Here is a 22713-nt window from a genome sequence, read left to right on the forward strand (position 1 = left end):
ATGTTGCCCTTCTCTATTGGGACGCTGCTTTTCTGCCCCAAATTTCCAGTCTGGGGTGATAAACACAACCCAGGGATGCTGTGCAGGGTTGAAAATCTGCGTGGTGACCACATGCAGATGGACCAGGGAATGTACATAGAATAATGGAATGGTTTGGTTGGAAGGGAACCTCAAAACCATCCAGTTCCACTCCCTGCCATGGTGAGGGACACCTTCCACTGTCCCAGGGTGCTCGAAATCCCATCCAGCCTGGCCTTGAACATTCCAAGGATCCAGGAGCAGCCAGAGCGGCTCTGGGCAGATGGACCAGGGAATGTACACAGAATAAAGGAATGGTCTGATTGAAAAGGAACATCAAAATCATCCAATCCCACCCCTTGCCATGGCAGGGACACCTTCCACTGTCCCAGGGTGCTCCAAGCCCTGTCCAGCCTGGCCTTGGACGCTTCCAGGGATCCAGGGGCAGCCACAGCTGCTCTGGGCACCCTGTGCCAGGGCCTCCCCACCCTCACAGGGAAGGATTCCTTCCAAATATCCAATTAAGGAGAGCTCTTTAAGTAGTTGAAGGGTTAACCCTGCTCTGGGGATAAAGAGCTTGAACTATGGATGGGAAAGAAGGAAGAGGGGTGGTTACAGCTTGGGTGTGGGTGAGGCAGGAGTGACTTGCCAGGGGATTACAAGAGTGGCCAGATTTGGGGTGGCATCTTTGGGCAATGCTGCCTCTGACACAGGAGGAAGCTGCTGAATTCATTTCAGGCTTGCAGAAAACTTCCCTTTGCTCCCAGCCCTCTCTGCAGAGCCCATCCAGGCTGGTGACATTGCTGTGACCTTGCAGCAGGCACCCAGTGCCAGCTCTGCTCCATCCCCACTGCTCCCACCCCAGCCAGCGAGAGCCACAATTTCAATTTACACCAAGTAAATGATTCATCACCACCTAAAGAGGCCTGAGAGAGCCCGGGAGGGAGCAGGGCTGGGAAAAGGAGGGGGGACAAGATGGGGGTAAAGATACAGAGATGAAAAGCTCGGTTAACCTGCTCTGTATCACTCCTCTCCTCGGGGCAGCAGCCAATCAATGCTCCCCCCCTCTCTGCTGTCTGTGGGTCTGTCTGTCTCTGCCTCTCTCTCAGAGGACTCGAGTTTCTCAGTGTAAGGTTAGGACAGCAGAGCTGTGGAAATCAATTCCTGAGCCCTGGCGCGCTGCCCTGGGCACAGACAGCCCAGCTCTGCTGGGAAAACCTGGATGGGGAGAGGGAGCTGAGGAGAGCTGGAAATGGGGGTCTGGGGAAGGGGAGTTACATCAGCCCTTGTAGGGAATATCCCAAAATAAGAGAAGTGTGTCATCCTGTTCTTCTAAATTCTTCTCAGCCTTCTGATGTCTACATTCTTGTAATAAACATCCTCACATAGTTTAAAGTAAATAATTATTGTTCTACATTCTTCTCTAGAAGACGAAAAGTTTATTAAACTCTTTGCTTGTCCAGTATTATTAAAGAAGTAGCACTTTCATCCTCCAACACACTCTCACTTTCGAAAATCTAAAAATGTTAGAATCAAAAAATAAACTGTGTCGGTGTTCACAGGGGTCTTAGGATGAGGGAAGAGATGAGGATCTGACTCCATGTTTCAGAAGGCTGATTTATTATTTTATGATATATATTACATTAAAACTATACTAAAAGAGTAGAAGAAAGGATTTCATCAGAAGGCTAGCTAAGAATAGAATAAGAATGAATGAATAGCAAAGGTTTGTGGCTTGGACAGAGAGTCTGAGCCAGCTGACTGTGATTGGCCATTAATTAGAAACAACCACATGAGGCCAATCACAGATCCACCTGTTGCATTCCACAGTAGCAGATAATCAATGTTTACATTTTGTTCCTGAGGCTTTTCAGCTTCTCAGGAGGAAAAATCCTAAGGAAAGGATTTTTCATAAAAGATGCCTGTGACAATAAACTTCCCTTCTTTTTACCTTAAAAGTTCCAGTGTACATGTCATTTTATTTCATGTCCTATAGCAACAGGGGTGCGCATGGGAGAGACAAAACCACCCTGCTGTAACCCACTGGGCAGTTTTCACCTGTGTCCCAGTCCACCTTTGCTCTTCTTGATGGTTTATACCGGAGGACAATGAGGGAACAACGTGGCTTTGCCCAAAAATCTGGCTCCCAGCCCTGCTGTACCCCAGCTCCTGCACAGCCCAGCTGCCTCCTCCGTGCCTTCCACATCATTGGATCCAGCCCTGCACTGGGAATCCCCTGGGATTCCTGACTGGGAGGGCAGAGGGAAGGGTTGGCAGCCAGGATGGGAAATGTTGATGGCATTTTTCCCCAGGGATCCTCGTGCAGGAGTTGTTGATGGCGTATCCCACTTGAGGAAAAGTCTGTTAATGAGGCTTGAGGGGTTCTGATGTGCAAAAATTTCTAATTAGAGACTCAGGATTCCAGTGTCCTTAGCCTGAATATCCTGTGCAGCCAAAACTTGTTGAGTGGGATGTAATTGGCTCCTTTGCTCTCAGGGCTGCCCAAAAGGATGAGGAAACTGAGACTCAGAAAGGAGCACCTGAGGCTGCCCTGAAAACCCTCCAAAACTATGACTGAAAATCAGATTTCTTAACTGAGAGGGAAGCAACAGACTTGAAGGGGGATTTGATAACATTTGCCTTCAAAGTGCTTCAAGAAAACCCCTCGGGGAGTCAATCTGAGTGACCCTGCTGCGAGGTACATAAACAAGAGGTGTTTCTCTTTTCCAGATAAGGAATCAGAGGTTAAGTGGCCAGAGGGAGGAGGGCACACTGCCATCAGCCAGGTCCAGACTCCAGCCTCACTTCTCCCTCAAGGACTGAGCCTGCACAGAGATGTTTTTAAGCAAATTCAATCTGCCAGCCCCACCCACCACCCTCCATTCCATTTCCAGCACTCCTCACTCTGCATTGCTTGTGCCCCTTCTCTCTCTTTTGGGGATTTATTGCTGCAAGTTTTGACTCTTTGTTGCCACTGACCCTGGATGCAAGGAGATGAAATATCCAGCATTTCTGTGGTACAACCAGTGAACAAATTCATGCCTTTCTGTGCTGCTTGCACATCTCTGTGCTGTCCCTTCACTGACAGCAAGCACACTGGAGGATGGATGCAGGGTGAGATGGGGTGGGAACACACTACAAAGCTCTGTGTCAAATGGAAATATCCTCAGCTCAGCAGGATGAAAGCTTTCTGGGCTCTTACCCACCCCACCACAATTCAAGACTGGTTTGCCAAGGTTCTCTTGAACAATTCCAGAGCATGAGCCTGATTTTTGGGCATGTTTTGGGATGAATCCCCCAGATCTGATTTGAAGACTGTCGTGGCTTTGGATGAGGGTCACACAAGCTGACAGAAGCAGAGCATTCAGAGAACTGACAGAAGGCTGGAATATGGTCCAGGTTTGTTCCCTTCTGTTCCAGCAAGGAGAGGCAGCAAAGTCTATCACATCAACTGGATCCCTGTCTCCACCTGGAGGGTTTGCAACTCAACAGGAAGAATTCAGGTGAGCTCAGAGGGTGAAGACCTGTGGGAAAGACATTCTGTGCTGTCCCTGTGAGCCAGCACGGCCTCCTGAAGATAAGGAGAAGCTCTGTATCTCTCCCGAAGGAACACCAAGGTCGTTAGCCTGGAGACCAGAGGAAGGAGAGAAAGTTGGGAGATTTGGACTCTTGCTGGGTCACTGAGTGACGTGGCTCCCTGGCTGTCTACTGAGAATTTTATTTCTCTTTTATGGCCAATGGGCACTGTATATGTGTTAGATGTGTGTCAATATCTGGAAGAACTATAAAAACTACGTTGGTTTAATAAATCTCTCTTTTTCACCCTTCTGATGGAGTTGTGTATTATTGTACTGTGTCGCGCTCTATAGTGACACACCACAATTCAAGACTGGTTTGCCAAGGTTCTCTTGAACAATTCCAGAGCATGAGCCCCATTTTTGGGCATGTTTTGGGATGGATCCCCCAGATCTGATCTGAAATCAGGCAGACTGCCGTGGTTTTGGATGGGGGTCACACAAGCTGGCAGAAGCAGAGCATTCAGAGCACGACAGAAGGCTGGAATATGGTCCAGGTTTGTTCCCTTCTGTTCCAGCAAGGAGAGGCAGCAAAGTCTAGCACGTCAACTGGATCCCTGTCTCCACCTGGAGGGTTTACAACTCAACAGGAACCATTCAGGTGAGCTCAGAGGGTGAAGACCAACAAGAGCATCAGAAAAACCGTCCAAGGCTGCCAAGGACACCGTGAGCTTTGGAGTGACAGCATCCTGCAGAGCCACTCTCAGCTGGAACCCTGGGCTGGACAGATCCCAGCCCTTCCCAGCCCCTGTCTGTGCTCAGAGGGGCTTGGCAAAGGAGACCTCCCTGCCACTCATGGCCAGGAGCTCAGCCAAGCTGACACCTCCCTCTGCAGGGCTTTGGCAAGAGGAGATCACTCAGAGAAAGGCTGCAGAGAGGCAACTTCAAGATCAATGGCATCACTAAAAAGCTTAAAGAAAAACAAGAGTGAATTGATATCCCAATGAACTGATATCCCAATAACTGATATCCCAATATTGAGGACACCTGGATCCAATATTCCTTGTGAGGCAGTGGATAAACCAGCACAACAAAATGATGGGAGAGTGGAATGAGGCCCCTGCTTGGCCTGTTAAACCATAAGGTACCAATGAAAACTACCTTGGAGTGGAGCCCTTGGAGTGAACCCTCATGGATTCCTCTCTAAGGGCAATGGAGATCCTGACAAGTCCAGAAGAGGAGAGGTTCAGGTCATCACTGGAAATCAGGAGGTGCTGAGACAGGGGCTGATGGCCAGAGTCAAATTCCCTCAAATGGAATGGGAACCACCAGGAAAATGTGACTCAGAGAAGAACTGCTGGAGTGCTGAATTCAAAACACCAGCCAATTGGTGGAGAAGCTCTGTCCAGCCTCTGCCACCCTTCTTTCTCTGAGTCTTCCAAAAAAACCCTTCCAAAAAAACCCTGGAAGTCACTCCCCAGCAAATCCCAGAGATTTTTGGAGTTTCTTGGCTCAGCCAGGGACTGAGACATCATTTTGCCCCTCTACCTTGATGCCTTAAGTTTTAGCTTTCATATTTTCCAGATTCTAGTGTGTAACTCTTAGCTTCATATAACTTCAACTCTTAACTTCAAGTTCTCCTCACAGCTCAGTCAGACAGAACAATCCTTTTCCAGCCCCAGAACCAAGAACACCATTGTAGCTTCAGACCCAAAAAGTGCAAACAACAGCAAATTGAAGACAGCAATCTGGGAGGATGGGACTGCATAACCTGGAGCTGTAATTGGACAATTGACCCCAATATGGAAATGGACCAAAACTTGTAAAAGTGTGAAAACTCATGACTCAGAGTCTATCTTTGGTGTAGCCACAGCCAGGCTCTTGCACTGCCCAAGGTGTATCCTTTGAAGACCTTTTAATAAATCCCTACTTTATTCCTTTAACAGGAAATCCCTATGCAGGAAAGTAGATAAATAATCTGGATTGAGTTGAGTGATTATTTAGACTGTTGAAAATAAACCATGTACGGTGTGCTGCTAAGTGCAAAACATAAGAAAAAGGAAGTGTACTCACATTTTTCCTCACAATGGTAATAGATGATAGCAGTGAGGTAAGCAAGCACATTTTGGTCCTAAGAAAACTGTTACACTGAACACCCTGAACCTGTTAGTTTTGAAATATTTCCATTATAGAGTTTGCATTAGAATCAAGGGTTAAGATTATCATCTTAAACGGCTGGATCATCATCCAACCATCACTGTTTTCTTAGGTTTTAATAATGCCACTGTTCACTTCATTTTGCTGGATATGGCTTTGCTACCAAGTAAGTTGTGTTTTTTCAGGAAAGATGATTTCAGGTACATGTATTACCTTCATGTAACCACTTAAATCCCTACTTAATGAAGAAAACCACTGTTTTCCTGAATAGCCTCTGCTCTAGGCAGCCTCTGCAGGCCTCAGCTGTGTTTCTGTGAGGGCAGGAGGTGAGACAGGCAGGGCTGGGGTGGAGGCAGAGCCCAGAGGTACTCACGTGTTGTGGAGGACACACCATCCGCAGTGCGGGTCTCCCGAGCCCAGGCACTCGCTGCAGGTCTCGTGCTGGCTGCACGACTCCACGGGCACCCTGGTGAGCTGCAGGAGGAAAGGGAAAACCTGTCAGGCTGCTTACACAGCTCAGAATGGCTCGATGGAGGTGCCACCCTCCCTGTCCCCTTCCCCTGGTGCCGGTCTGTAGCTGATATTTTTCACCCCTGATGAAGGAGGAATGATGAGGAGAACTCCGTCTTATCAGAAGGCTAATTAATTACTTTATTATACTATATTAGTCTATATTATATTACATTACATCTAAACTGAATCTGCCAAGCATTCAACTCTGCACACACTGCACAGAATCTGGTGACTGTCCCAACAGTCCCCACACACACACACCTGGCCCTGACAGGCCAAGGAACCAAAGCACCATCACTGTGGGTAACCCATCTCCATATTGCATTCTACTTTTGCACAAACACAGGCACGGCAAATGAGATAAGAATATTCTTGGGAAGAATTGTGCCTTGCTTTTCTCTGTGAAGAGAAATGTGGGGCTACACACTGTGACCGTGTTCGCAGGGGTCCAAGGATGAGGGAAGAGAGGAGGATCTGACTCCATGTTTCAGAAGGCTGATTTATTATTTTATCATATATTACATTAAAACTATACTAAAAGAATAGAAGAAAGGATTTCATCAGAAGGCTAGCTAAGAATAGAAAAAGAAAGAATGAATAACAAAGGCTTTTGTCTCGGACAGAGAGTCTGAGCCAGCTGGCTGTGATTGGCCATTAATTAGAAACAACCACATGAGCCAATCCCAGATGCACCTGTTGCATCCCACAGCAGCAGATAACCATTGTTTACATTTTGTTCCTGAGGCCCCTCAACTTCTCAGGAGGAAAATATCGTAAGGAAAGAATTTTTCATAAAAGATGTCTGTGACAACACACTTGGCCCTGACAGGCCAAGGAAACCAAACACCATCACTTTGGGTAAACCATCTCCATATTGCATTCCACTTTTGCACAAACACAGGCACAGCAAGAATTGTTTTTCCTTTCTCTGAGGTTCAGAAAATGTGAAACCCAGAAATATTCTTGAGAAGTTGTCCTTTGCTTTTCTCTGTGAAGAGAAATGTGGCTACACCTGTCCTCTCACAGGAACACCCATGCAGCGCTGGGCAGGCAGAAGGATGGGCATGGGCATGGGCATGGGCATGGGGATGAGGATGAGGATGGTTTGCTCCAGAGCTCAGCCTGGAGCCCTTCATGCCTTGCAGGATTTCCCAGCAATCAGCAAATCAGGCAGGCTGTGGGGATGTGATACCTTTAAATTAAGTTAATTCATTTTGAGATCTTCTGCAGCAAGTTAAACTCCCTGGATCTCATTGATCTCTCTGGTTTTGGACTGTGCTTCTTTCTGGCTTCCTGTGAGAACTGAGGTCTTGTGATGTCTTTGTCTCCCTCCCATGACCTCCTGCCACCCCCAGTCCCCACTGCCACCACCACTGCTGGTCCCAGGGAAGGATTAGCTCCACTCCCTTTTGTCCATGCATCTTTCCAACCATCTCTTGTCCCATCCCTGGAGAGGTTGCTCCCAGCAGGGAAGGGACAAAGACTCCCAGGCTGGATATTTTCTTCCTGTAGCCCTGCTTTTGCAGCTCGGAAGGCATTAGAGTAGGACCTGAAACACCCAGGTACTGCCAAAATACCACATTTTATCATCTATTTTTTCTTTTATTTTTCCTTTTTAATTAAAGTGTTTCAGCGAGAGGTTTCAAAGGTTGAAGGGACTGCCCAGCCTGACCTCCTGTCTCACAAATTTTGATTCCCTTTACATTTTGTAAGCCCCTCAGAGCTTTTGAAGCCAAACACACAATTTGGGCCCAATGACCTGCTAGTCCCTTTTCCATTGAATAAGCTTCAGAGAGCCTCTGTAATATCCAGTCAATTGCTGGTGTCTTCACCCCAGTTCCTGTCAGCAGGGAGAGTTTATTCCCTCAGATGATGGAGTGAGGCATTATCCTGATGAAACGCCACTGAGAGCTGCCAGCTCTAAACTGCAGAACAGTTACTCCTGACAAATGACGAGGGAATGCACCTGGATCCCAGGGACAATTTTTTTACTTGGCACTGCATTCAGGAGAGTTTGAGCTGTGGAGTGACAGACTAAGATCCATCTCGACTGTGTCTGTAAATGAACCAAGAACTGGCTTTTTAATTTTTATATTTATCTATTTGTATATAAATATATATATAACAGGCAAAATTCCAGCTCCGTACGAAGACCTTTTTCTGGTTGTATCAGAAATTGTTTTTCTCACCCCAAATCCCAGTTGATAGTCTATAAGCACAAGCTGAAAATGTGCAGCTTTGCCTCTGGCAAGTGGCAGAAGCTTTAGAAAACTCCAGGTAGAAACACGATGGGGTTTATTTATTTACCATTGCACCAGTGCCTGTGCCAAGTCACCCAGAGGAGCCAACTGCGGCTACTGAAAGCCTTTAATGAAAAAGTGAGAACGGCGGGAAAAAACTCAAACAAAAACCAACACAAACTCACTTTTCTCAAGTGAATCTATAGCCACGAGCATAAAAACATAATCAGAGCAAACCACAGAGCAGTAAAAGTTATAAGAACAAGACAGGGAGGGAGTAATTCAGATTTCTCTAATTATGGTTGCTGTGGCAGTGGTGAATTAATGACTGGATTTGATGATTTTAAGGGTCTTTTCCAAGATGCTATGATTCTTCTAAGAAGTTTAAAAATTAAGATTGTTTGGCCATGAATGAGGTTGTTTCACCTTCCTTAAGCGTCTGATCAAGAAAGTATCACCTATTAATGAAGAATAAATTTTATGCCTCAGGTTTTCACCCAGTTAAACTTGTTGAACCCAATTGTCTGTGTTGAATCCAAATTCCAAAAAGACAAAAGTTTTTACAAGAAGATACCAAAAGGTATCATATAATATACTATATATTCTATATTCTATATTCTATATTATATCACATTATAATTTGTAATTTACAATTTATTATTTATAAATTTATAATCTATAAGGCTCACATTATAATTCATTATGTCCACCATTCCCACGTTGTATTTCCACCTAAGAAAAATACATTGTGAGTTATCTCAATCACATCAAGCTTGGCCATGTCTGCACTGTGGCCACCAGAGGACTTGAAGAAGAAGCAGATAATTTAGTTTTGAAAGACTCTAAATCTGCCATTCCTCAATCCAGATGCAATTCCCACCTGGTAATTAGAATTTTGTGAGCACAGTTGGGTTTGTCTCTGCAGTTCCCACCCAAACCACCCTCAGTTTGACATATGGTGCTGCTTGATTTATCCTCATTAGCTCTAGATAGTTCCATCCAACCTCATTTCTGAGCCAGTTTTACACCTGTCTGGTAGAAGTGAGCCTTGGTTGAGAAGTTTAGATCAGAAAATGAACTTTTCCAACACCTGGTGATCCTGGCTTGAATGTTCAGAGTCAAAATCCACCTGTGGCTCAGATATAGGTAGAAGAAAGAAGTCCTAGAGGACTGAAATTTGCCATTTCTTGGCAAATTGCTGTAAAAAAAGTAGATAAAAGTTGGTCTCTGTATGTTTTATTCTTATTAGTTAATTAACCATCAAAGGACAGCCAAGCTCATTGGCAGGAGAAACCTACTGGGAACCCAGACTTCATCTTTGCAGAAATGTTTTCTTTTCAGTGTGTTTGGGGATATTTTGTGGGATTTGTGTTGTTTTTAGGAGCACACCGGGCCTGTGCTGCTGCCCCAGAGCCCACAGGGATGTGTCAGGAGCCGCCCACATCCCAAATCCTGTCATTCCCACCAGGGTGTGTCCCTTCTCTGTGTGCATTATTCCTGCCCCAAAAGTCCTTTTAGGAGCTCACCTCTAGCAGCTTTATTGTGAGATTAATTAAAACTGTACCACGCTGATAAATGTCTTGGGCTGGAAGTGTCAGACCTTCCAATTAATGCAGAAAGAAAACACAGAAAACAAAGGAGCTGCAGCAGAAAGAAAAGCCACCTAAGGGTCCTCTGCTGAAAAGAGGATGAACATCAAGCAAATAAGGCACATCAGAGGTCTTATTTTCTTTTTTGGAGCATAAACTGTAATTAATTCAGCTCAGCTTTCCACGTTGAAGGGTTTGAGAGCTGACTGTGTCCCTCCAGGGAACAGCCACTGAAATGTCAGCACAAGGGAAGTCCATGCAGCCTCCCAGTTACAGAGCCTTGCCATTATTCACTTGATGAATAATGATGAAGGGACCAAGGCAGTGCTGGAGGTGGGAATCTCCATGGCAAACCAGGCTGTGCTCACTGCCTCCACCCCTTCTCCATCCTTGCAGAGCCTGACAAACTCTTCAAGGTTATTTCCTGACCTTGGTAAGAACCCTACCCCTGGTTCTTAGTGGGATTGAAACCTGGATTCAACATTTTGCAGCAAATATGACAAAATCCTGGAATATCCTGGGTTGGAAAGGACCCACGAGGATTCTTGAAGTTCAATCCTTGATTGAAGGACAACTCCAAGAATCCACCACATACCTGAGAGTGAGTGAGGGTCCCTACCCCTGGTTCTTCATGGGAGTGAAACCTGGATTCAACATTTTGCACCAAATATGACAAAATCCTGGAATATCCTGGGTTGGAAAGGACCCACGAGGATTCTTGAAGTTCAATCCTTGATTGAAGGACAACTCCAAGAATCCACCACATACCTGAGATATATCCCAGATATAGCCATGGATTCAGCAGGATTAGAAAAGGAAAGTGTCTTTCTTTCATTTTGGGGCATTAGGAGCCAGTTAGGAGTAATTTATATTCCTGCAGTGGTCACAGCCTCACTGATATTTTAGTCTCACTCTGCCAGAGCAAAATATGGATGTAAGAACAGACTGCTGTTGTCCTCAGGGCTTAAATCCCATATATTAGGAAAATACTTGATATCAGGAAAAGTTTCTGTCCCCAGAGAGTGTTGGGGCACTGAACAGGCTCCCCAAGCAATGGGCACATTCCCAAGGCTGCCAGAGCTCCAGGAGCATTTGGACAAGGCTCTCAGGGATGCACAGGGTGGGATCTGTGGTGTCTGTGCAGGACCAGGAGCTGCACTGGATGATCCTCACAGGTCCCTTCCAGCTCAGGATATTCCCTGATTGCATCCCCACATCTCCCCATCTCATCAAAGAGAGCTGAAGCTGGAAGTGAGGTCTCAGCAACAGAAGGAGGAGTTGTCTCAGTATCTCTGAAGGTGTGGGCTTATGGCATCTGAGCAAGTTTGAGGAGGAAGTTCAGGTAACACCTCCTCAGTGAGCACCAGGTTACTAAATACAACATATTCAGGCCATGGGTTCATGGGAATATTGAAGATATGAAGGTAAGGTCCCTTCAGATGCCTGTCCACACTCCTGGTGGACACCAGGAGCTGCTGTGCTTCCAAAGATCTGCCCAGAGCAGAGCAGAGGGACAGATGATCCCTGTCCCACTGAGATGCATCTGAGCACATTTGAGGAGGAAGTTCAGCTAACGCCTCCTCACTGAGCACCAGGCTATTAAATACAACATATTCAGGCCCTGGGTTCATTGGTATATTGAAGATATGAAGGTAAGGTCCCTTCAGATGCCTGTCCACACTCCTGGTGGACATCCAGCAGCTGCTGGCTCTGATATAGGTACAAGAGAGAAGTCCTAGAGGACTGAAATTTGCCATTTCTTGGCAAATTGCTGTAAATTAGGTTATTAAATACAACATATTCAGGCCATGGGTTCATGGGAATATTGAAGATACGAAGGTAAGGTCCCTTCAGATGCCTGTCCACACTCCTGGTGGACATCCAGGAGCTGCTGTGCTTCCAAAGATCTGCCCAGGGCAGAGCAGAGGGACAGATGATCCCTGTCCCAGTGAGATGCAATCCCAGGGCTGGACAAGGGGAAGGTGACTCTTGTGTCCTTCTCAGGGACAATGAGCAGGCCCAGCTGCCATGGCTGCAGCAGGATTGCAAGAGATATTTCACCTCATCAACACATTCATTCACTGCTCCCCAAAGAAATCACACATGAGTTTCTGGCTCACAAGAACATCTTAAAAATCTGGTGAAATCTGCAAAGTGCTGAATGGTTCAGGGCTCAAGTGCTCCTTCAGGGCATTTCATACAACACTCACCTCTGATCCTGCCTAAATTCCAAACTGCACATTCCCCAGCTCCCAGCCACCCTTCCCCTCCCTATTCCTAGTATGAATGAGTTACAAAAAGTCATTTAAAACAAAATGATTGAGTTTTTTTGGATCTGATAGACAGGAACAGCTAATCCTGTTAGAAACTTGGCTCCTGCTTCTGCCATTATGCATTCACAAAAGCTCCTGCTATGTGCTCAGTCACAATTTTCTGGCTCCCATTTTTGACTTTTTTTATTTCAATATACATTACTCCTTTTTTCCCCCTTAAACTGCCAACATTCTGGTCAAAACCTGAATCATTGCTCAATCTCTGTTGTTATAATTGGATGTTAATACAGCGGCAGGATTTATTCAGTCTGATGGACTAAGTTAATTTAAATGTACAAAAAGGCATCTTAAGTAGCCAATTTCCTTCCCAACAGTCAAAAGATACATTTCCAAAACACTGAACAGTGGCTCTGTCAAGCCATGTGGGTTCTGTGAATGCTGCTATCTTTCAAGGCTCAGCCAGCCCCACAAAACTGCAGGAAGATTAAGAGTGGAGCTGATTTGATTTCAAAGCCCTGAATAGAGTGTTCATGATAATACAGTTTATTAAATAGAGGAAGGCAAAAAACCACCTGAAGGAAGCACAGGTTGAAGCACTTCTGCAGCTTTATAAGAGTCAGTGAGGGTGTTCAATCACCTGCACAGCATCCCAAGATGCTGATTCTATTCTGGCCTGAATTATGGACAAAGGGACTTGGATTTCCTCTGTCATGTTTGATATCCTGGGCCTTATTACCTGATCTACAGACCCAGTAAAAAAAGCAGGAACAGGGAAAAGCAAAGCCTAGAGAGGGTAAATAAATAAAAATTATATATCTATAAATAAAAAATAAAATAAAATAACTATTAAATAAAATATTTTACTATTAACATCAATATAATTTATTAATATTAATAATTTATAAAATAAAACAAAATAATAGACATAATAAATTTTTTTTATTATTATTGTTGTTGTTGTTACTATTATATATCTCACCAGGGTAAATAAAAAAAATTAAACTTTATAAATAAAAAATAAAATAAAATACATTCTTAAATAAAATAATTTATTCATATCAATATTAATTTATTTTATTAATATTAATAATTTATTAAAGAAAATAAAAATTAAATAAAATAAATTATTAGTATTATTATTATTATATCTCACCAGGGTAAGTAAATAAAAATTAATCTCTATAAATAAAAAATAAAATAAAATACATTATTAAATAAAATAATTTATTCATATCAATATTAATATATTTTATTAACATTAATATTTTATTAAATAAAATAAAAATTAAATAAATTAATCGTATTACTACTAGTACTAGTATTAGTACTATTATATCTTACCAGGGCAAATAAGTATTAAAAAAATAAATAAAAATTATCTATTTACCCTGGTGAGAAACCCTGAAAAACTGCAGGAAGATTAGGAGTGGAGCTGATTTGATCTCAAAGCCCTGAGTAGAGTGTTCATGATAATACAGTTTATTCAATAGAGGAAGGCAAAAAAAATATATTTAAATTTATATTTATATTCATTTAGATTTATATATCATCAGGGTAAATAAATAATTTTTATTTATTTACCCTGGTGAGAAACAGGTCTCCCAGACAGGGAGATGTCAGACTGCTGGGAGGGGAGCTGGGTGTGATCCCAGCCTGTCACTTCTGCAGGATAAGCACATAACCTTCCAGTCCCACTGGGACAGGGAATGTCATTTCTCATCAGACCCCTCCAAGCTCTGCCTCTTCATTGCAGCTCTTTTCCCAGTAAATCCATGCTTACATCCTTGGAAAACTGGGGGGGGGTTTAATTAAGGGTGTTAATTGGAAGCAGCAGTAGCTGTCAAGGACAAATGACACAATAATTAAAGTGGGGGTCAGTGTCCTGCTGTGTGGCAGGATAAATTACCTGATCAAATATCCTTGCTCACCCCTAACTCCAGTTGTGTGTTTGCTGTTCCTCCTCCTCCTCCTCTCCTGTCTCTGTTCTGGCCACCTTTGGTGAGAGATTTCTCCACTCTGCCAGAGTAAATCCCCACTCACAACCACACAGCACTCACACCAACAGAGGCACACCAAGAAGATGAAAAGATGAACAGAATGATTTGGTGCCCACAGCCTCTGTGGCAACAGCTCCAGGAAGCTTTGAGGTGAGGCTGAGTGCTGGCAGCTCCCCTCAGAAGCTCTCAGGATGAGATTGCTGCTCCTGCAGCAGAGAAATTGGCTTTGCACACCTTGCAGGGCAGCTCTTCTCTTCATCCACCCCTTGGCAGGACCCTGCCCTGCAGCTGGCTCAGAAAACCCCTCAGATCAGGGGTTTTCTATGTAAACCATGCTGGGCTGCATTTCTGATCTATCAGGTCTGTCAGTCTTGCAGCTTGTAGGGAACAGCTTTGTCGTGGCAGGTGTGAAAAGGGAGGGCTCTGCCTTCTCACTAAACTCTGTCTGCAACATCAGAGTCCAATTCTGAGCTAGGAACTCGTGCTCTGTTGAAGGAGAGACCTTTTGCAGGGCAGGATTTGTCTGCTCTCTGTTTCAGATGTCAAGCAGGGATGAGATAAATCACACCCTGGATGTTTCTGTGGCTGTTCAGTGAATAGAAAGGACAGCCAGGTCAGGTGGAGACACAATGTACACCACAGTCACTGGGTGAGGTGACTCCCACACCAATGCCACACTTCATTTTCTGCTCTTCTTCAAATTTTTGTCACTGAGAGCAATCCTCAGATATGTTCAGGCCTCTCCTCTTCCTAATCACAGCACCAGAATAATAGAATTTTGTGTCACAACATAAAATATATTTTCTTTAATTTCCTGGGGAGTGCTGCAGGAAATCCCCCATGTTCCACAGCTTGAGAACCATTGCAGAACTCCAAAACCCCTGTGTGGTGACAGGGGTTTGAGCAAGAACCTTTCCCCATCTGCTCTGTCACAGCTCTCACACCAACCTCATCCCTGCTGTATTTACAAGGGAACAGACAGATAACAAAGATTATCTCAGTCCTTTTCTTAAAGGTTTTGCAAGTTCTCAGTTTTCCCTGCTCAGCCTCTGCCCTGTGCTGTCCCTTCTTCAAATTCCTCCTCTCCTGGTGACTCCTCTCTCAAAAACATCACTCCAGGAGGAGCAGGGACACAGAATCCTGCTGGGACCTTGGTTGGCATCCTGGGGGCTGAAAAGTATGGGAATCCACAAAATTAGAGGGTTTTGGGAAAGCTGCAAAAGGCAGCCTCAGAGACAGCAGAACTGTGATTAGAGCTAAGCAGAAGCCATGAGATTGGTCAGCAGGAAAATTATTTAAAAAGTAGAAAAGCAAGGACAAATAGAACAATGGTCTGTGTATTGGTGCTTGTCTAAAATAACTCCCTAAGCTGCAGAAAAGTTTATCTAGTGAGATATTAGGAAGTTTGAAGCTTAATGATGGAGCTCTGAACATTGTGTTTAAGGCTCACAAGCAGGAATTGGATTTGAAATAAGCCAGCATTGTTTAACCAAAGGTACCTGTGCTTACAGTGGTTGGATGGAACTGCTGTCAATGTGCTTTGGCTTTGTGGGATTGGTCACAAAACTGTTAAAGTGAGCTGTAACATTGAGTTCTGTGTCTGCTGCCTGGGATGGAAGCTGCTGGCATCTTCCCATTGTCATAGCCATGGAATGAGGCTGATGCTGAAAAACAAAACAGCTCAAGGCACGTTCCCAGCAGCCCTGTCCTGTTTGTGATTTGTACAGAAACCCCAGCCAGAGATAGAAAACTGTTTCACACACTCAGAGGTTTCAGTTCAGATTTCCACCAAATTCACCCATTTTTCCCTTACCCAAGGCTGCACACCCCTTCCTCAGCTGGGATCGCATCCCATTAGCACAAGGCAGGGAAATCTTTAAATATCCTTGGAAAAATCAGAGTTCACCAGCTCAGAAGCATGGAAGGAGAGAGAGGTGATTTTACCCCGACCTGCTGAAACCAACCACCTTCTTCCCCACCCTACAAACCATCAGCTCTGCCTGATTTCCCCTGCCTGCACCACTCCATCGTTGTTTCTCCCTGCTTCATCCAGGTACCTTCACACTCCCCCTGCCTTGTTTACACTAAATCTTGATCCCCTGGTCAAGTGTTTCACTCTGTAAACTGTGAAACAAATGAGGTTTGGCTAAACATTTGTGTTCAAAAGCCTTCAAAAAAAGAGATTCGTGTCACAATTAATGCAGGGCCAGCCCAGGCTTAATGAGAGCTGGTGCCTGTGTGGCCACTGGAGCGTGGCTGCTGAGCAAGGGAGAGGTTGTTACCCAGGCTCCAAAAAGGCTATAAATAGATTTAATTGGGACCTCTGAAGGAATTCATGCCACTTCAATGGGTTTGTCAAAGCTCAGCATCCCTTGAAGGCTCTTGGTGCAGGCTTGGAAAGTTAAAAATCACAGGGAGAGGTTAGGAGCTGTTTCTGCTGGTGGTGGTGCTTTGCAGGTCATGTTGTTCTTTCCAGATGTTCCCACCACAGAATCAGAGAAAGACTTGAGTTGGAAGGGATCTTAAAGGTCATCTGGCTCCAACACCCCATCATGGGAGGGGATCCTTAGCCTCAGTTATCAGTGAGCATCTTCCTGTAGAATAATTCCCCTCAGCAGCCCTCTCAGGTATCTCATTGTGTCCATTCCCATCTATTCAGTGCTGTCACCACTGCAAATTCCATCTTTACACATTTAATATTGTCAGAACCCAAAACATTCCTCTGACTGCCCTAGAAGACTCCAGACCCTGCCAGGGGGCTCAGAGACCTTGGCACGGAGTCACAAACACCTGTGCCTTTGATTTTAGCCCATGGAAACAATTACCAACTTTGTGTGAGGAGTTACAAGCCACAAGAGTTTGAGTAGAATGATAGTGAATTTGTCACAGGGTGAAAAAGTAGAATTTTAGGGATTTAGAATAGAAGTTCAAGAAGCTAGATAGAAGAATCTGTGTCCTGTCCTTCTTCTTCTTCTTGTCCTCCATCTTCTGCTGCGATGGTGACACTTTTTAATTAGTTTAGAGTAGAGACAGACTGTCTAACATAGGTGATAGGTACTGGAAAATTATTGTAAATAAAGTACACGTAGTTCTTAGTATAAAAAGCCAACACCACCCCAAGGGCAGGGACTGTGCCACAACCCAACCTGCTGGACAGATCTCCACAAGTCCAAAAAAGAATGTATTACATGAGAGAAAATAAACAACCTTAAAAGCCATAGCTGAAGAATCTCAACTTCTTCTTCAGTTATGGGGCTAAAAAAAAGACTCTTTAATACCTTGGGAGCCATTTCAATGACACAAAACCCGTAAAATATCTCCCTGGGCTATGAAGTTCCATCCTCATCCTCATCTAAGAGCCTGTAGGAGCTTTGCCTCCTCTTTCTGCCCTGGCACCCTGACCCTGTCCCAGGTTTCTGGCTCCACCACTCCTGACCCAGGCAGTTCCTGAAGGACTGTGTTGATCCAATTCCCTAGTGCAGGATGCAGCCCCTGCCAGCACTACCAGGCTACAGGAACTGGGGCAGTTTGATAAATGCCCCTTTTTCAGTTACAATCAAATTTTAAATCCCCCATAATAACACACAAGAAGAGCTGTGCTGGCTGGGGCCAACACCCCAAAATCCCAGTTCCATCAGCCATGGCCTGGAAGAATAAGACCAAAGTAAACACATTTATGTCCCCAGCAGCTGCCCAGCTTTTGGCTATTTCCATTCAGGAGAACTTCTGTATTTTGTCTGTTTCTCCATCATAATCCCAAGAGCTATTTCTTTATTTATTTATTATTCTGCTTTATCATTGAAATTGCATTGTTGCATCCACAGCATGCTTTGCCAGGGATTTTCACAGATCCACAGAGCTCCACTTGCTTGAAGGAATCACCTGCTTTCATTTGTTCAGGGCTTGATTTTTCAACAGTTTAATTTCATGCCCTGTAATTCTTGTATTTGCAGAGGTGTTGAGCAGTCAGCCCCCATCCATCCCCTCCTGCCACTCCTGAGTTTCACAATGTCTCCATGTACCCCAGCTCAGCTCCCTCAAGGCTGAGGAGCCCCTGCTTCTCCAGTCACCTCCCACATGGAAACCACCCTGCACCTCAGATCAGATTAAGGTGAAGAATCATTAATGATCATTAAGGTGGGAAAAGCCCTCCAAGGTCATGGAGCCCAACCCAGCCCTGCCAAGGCCACCACTGATGTGTCCCCAGGTGCCACATCCACAGGGCTTTGGAGCATTTCCAGGGATGGTGGTTCCACCACTGCTCTGGGCAGTCTGTTCCAAAGCCTGACCACCCTTTCCATGAATAAGTTTTCCTGAATTTCCAATCTAAACATCCCCTGGTACAACCTGAGGTTGTTTCATCTTGTTCCTGTTCCCTGGAGCAGAACCTGACCCCATCCTGGCTGTCCCCTCCTGTCAGGGACTTGTGCAGAGCCACAAGGTCCCCCCTGAGCCTCCTTTTCTCCCCTTTCCCAGCTCCCTCAGCTTCTTCTCATCAGACTTCTACTCATCCTTTCTCTTTTAACCATTTATTCACCCTTTTTAGCCACATGTTGGGCAAAAGGAGAGGCTACATGGTGGTCACCTCTTTGTAGCCTTCACCATCTTGTCCCCTCACTCTCAGGCCCTTATTTCACCAAAAGCTATTAAATCACTTACTAAATCACTGCCTTTAGCAGGGTTTGAGTACAGAGGTGTCCACATCCCTCAGGCTCATCCCAGGTGACAAACACAGCACATCAGGGTGACCTGTGACTGTTTTATCAGAGGCAGGTAGCTCATAAATCTTGACTGCTTTTAGAGTGAGTGTTCAGTGGCACGGATCTTCACACAGCTCCTCAGAGCCCACATTTCTTGCCACAAAAAGGGGCATTTGGATTGCTCCCAGACAGCCTCACACACACCCCACCCCAAATTTTCTCCCCCTATCACTACCCCCTCTCCTTTCACACATCACTCTCCAAGCAGTGTGCTCAAATCTCTCCGACAGGAGCTCCACAGGCAGCATCAATCAGAGTGATAACATCAGCTGGAGAGTTCTGAGGTCACACTGCTTAATCTGCAGCCCAGAATCTTCAGATGTGAGGCAGGCAGCGCCGTGATAACGTTTGCTTGCAGCTGTTCCTGAGCAAACACACACCAACAGCCCCAAAATTGGGGTTTTCAGGGCTATCACAGCACCTCTGCCTCTGCAGAGCTCTCACCACCAGCAGCCTTCCTGAGGGTTTCACTCAAGAGCTAAGCAGGATTCAGGGAGAAGATGTGAAAATTCCCAAACCTTTAAATGCATGTGTCAGTTTATCAAAGGAGAGAAAAGCAGACAGCACTCCCTGCTCAGCTGGCACCTGTGGGATCCCTCAAGGTTTGGGGGGTAATCAGTGCTACCAAAGGGGCAGTGGCCAGGCAGAGATGCAGGCCACAATTTTAGGGCACATCCATTTGTCTTTAGATATCCCTGCTGATTGTTTTGACGTGGAATTAGAGGGAAGAAAATACCAGCAAAGCCCAGCTCTGTTGAGAAGGATGAAAATTTGACAAGAAGGCCTCACAGATATGTGTGCTTAGCAGAAAGATTTTTAAATGTGGAGTCTGATGAAGGAATAGAGATGGAAGCAAGTTTTGATATAGAAGAAAAGAATTGCTGAGCCAGCCTTACTGGATAACCAAGGAGGCAAAGGGTGTGTTAGTTAGAAGGGGTTTTATGGCTTAGAGCAAAGGATAAACCCACCCCAAACAAGAAGATGTTTATACCAAGCACAAAGATAGCACAGGCAAACAAGGCAGCAAATGGTGCAAGTAGAAAAAAGGTCTCAGAATTTTCCACTGCAAGAAAACCGAAAAACAACTTCTAGCTGAAACTGTAATGCACTGACTTTTAGTGATTGGAGAACAGTGACATGAATATGGTAATTACAGAAGTTATGATAGGCTGTAGACAAAAGTTAAGGTATAGATTGGTTCTACTGTATTGAGATGCTCAGCAAAGAAAAGTCTATAATGCATTGTAGCCAAAACCAAAGGGGCTCCAGGCCTACCTGCAGCTGGAGCTGACAGCTGTGGGCACAGCTCTGTCACCCACCACCCTGGGCTGCTGTGACACCTTGGGTACAATAAACTGCATTTTGGATACAATAAACTGCATTTTGGAGAGCCCCTGGAGTCCCACATCTCTCATTTAGGCTCTTACACAGCTCCTTCTCTGGGTGATTTTAACTCGCAAAGGGGGCTTCAAATGCAGAATTCCTACTGAGTGCAGCAAGGGTTGCTAATCACTCACACCACTAAAAGCTTGCACATGCTTTACTTTTCTTGTGAATTCATCAGGCTTTGGCTTCCAACCACTGATCTTTATTTTGGTTTTCTCTTCCAGGTTGTAAAGCCCTTTAACATGCTGTTTTCACCCCATGAAGATGCTCAGAGATCCTGATCAAGTTATCCCTCAACATTCCGAGTGATAAATTAACACTGAGATGCTTTCAAATGCCATGAGGCCCTGCCCACTTCCTACAAATAATTTTTGTGGTTCTTTAGTCCTGCTTTTCCCACCTGGCCACAGAGCATGACTACAGCTCTCCCACTCTCCTCAAAGTGCAGGATGATGTCAACCTGCTTCTACAACAGGCCAGATGAGGGAAAAACCCTTTGGAAGGATGTGAAGAAATGGGCCCCTCATCCATTTCAGTCTCCCAGTCCCCAGCCTGACCTAAATTCCTTCCTGTGACACAGCAAAGTTTGTGTTTGTTTTGTCTGAGGGAGCCAAAGTGGCCCAACCTCTGTGCCCTGGTGGTGGTTAATGCTGAGCTAATCATTGTTCCACTGAATATTTTATCAGTGGGATTTAATATCAACTTCCTGCTCATTCAGGAAAGTTTTCTATAGATTTGGGCCCAGTATTGATCCCTGGAGAATACTACTAGGAAAACCCTGAGGCTCTTTGAGAACTGCCAAGTTTTAAGCCACTTCAGAGATCTCTTCATGCTATTTTTAGGGTTTTGGGGCTTTTTTTTTGTAAATGGGAACAGGCTGTGGAGTTGTCTCAAGCACTGTGTGGAAAGGTAAAGACAGGGCATCCACAAAGAAAACTTCATTATTTCCTTCCAGAATGGATCACCTATTTCCTCACAGATTGACAAATATCCTATTTTTCATAAAATCATACAGCCCAGATGTCATTTGGCCCAAATCAGGAGCTCCAGATTTATTCAACATTCTTTAATATTGCCCCTTCTAGCCCTCAGTAATCCTTAGAATGGGAGGCTGGATGCTCCTAAATCATGAATGAAGTCCCCAGCATTTTAGATGTAGGATAACTCAGGTCTCAGGTGTGCAAGGTCATCCTCAGAAGAGCCATGCATTAACCAGTGCCTGTTTATTGCAGCTTTACGCCTAAATTCCCTGCTGAAGAGCCCAAAGTTACGCAGGATCAACCTGGGAAACCTGTGGAGTTGTAAAACCCTCCTGACTCCAGGTAATAACCCCAAATTTAGGCCTCTGCACCATCCCCGAGCTTGTACAGCAGCACACAAGGTTCTCATTCCTCCAATTAGTTTCATTTGTACCCTGGTGAGTTTTTTCGCATTCCTCCCCAGCCAAAGCAGAAAGACGAGACTCCCACCGCACCTTTCTTTTTATGGAGCGACAGACCCGGCGCCCAGATTTCCTGGGGAAAGAAACAGCTGCCATGAGGCTCTGCAGAGAAACAGAACTTTTGTCCCTGCAGGGAACTATTCAAATTTGATTTGAGGCACGGCTTTGGTGCTGTATATAACAGGGAGATCCCGTTTCAGCTCCTCCAGCCAAGCCCTGAGTTCACAAAAGGCACCGTGCAGGGAGGCAGGGACGGGGATGGTGTTCTTGGATGCCAAATGGCATCTGGGCAGTATGATTTTAGGAAAAAAATAGCATATTTGTCAATCTGTAAGGAAATAGGTGATCCATTCTGGAAGGAAATAATGAAGTTTTCTTTGTTGTCCTACATCTACAATTCTGGGGGCTACATTCATGATTTAGGAGCATTTAGCCTCCTGCCCTACTGATTCCTGAGGGCTATAAGGGGCAATATTAAAGAATGTTGAGTAAATCTGGAGCTCCTGATTTGGACCAAATGACATCTGGGCAGTATGATTTTAGGGAAAAATAGCATATTTGTCAATCTGTAAGGAAATAGGTGATCCATTCTGGAAGGAAATAATGAAGTTTTCTTTGTGGATGCCCTGTCTTTACCTTTCCACACAGTGCTTGAGAAAACTCCATAGCCTGTTCCCATTAAAAAAAAAAAAAGTCCCAAACCCTAAAAATAGCATGAAGAGATCTCTGAAATGGCTTAATACTTGGTAGCTCTCAAAGAGCCTGAGGGTTTTCCTAGTAGTATTCTCCAGGGATCAATACTGAGCCCAAACCTATTGAAAACT

The 22713-nt window shown here is 44.8% G+C and overlaps 1 protein-coding gene across 2 annotated transcripts in view; it reads right to left on the minus strand.

The window, feature by feature from the left end:
- The window catches only part of PLXNA4 (plexin A4), a 505817-nt gene that overhangs the window by 164262 nt on the left and 318842 nt on the right, over window positions 1-22713 (minus strand). For both annotated transcript variants that reach the window (XM_064703091.1, XM_064703090.1), the window contains exon 5: window positions 6064-6164. In XM_064703091.1, coding sequence (XP_064559161.1) covers window positions 6064-6164 — 101 coding nt within the window. The remainder of the gene's footprint in view (window positions 1-6063; window positions 6165-22713) is intronic.

This window comes from Zonotrichia leucophrys, chromosome 1A (genome assembly GCF_028769735.1).
Source record: "Zonotrichia leucophrys gambelii isolate GWCS_2022_RI chromosome 1A, RI_Zleu_2.0, whole genome shotgun sequence".
Lineage (NCBI taxonomy): Eukaryota > Metazoa > Chordata > Aves > Passeriformes > Passerellidae > Zonotrichia > Zonotrichia leucophrys.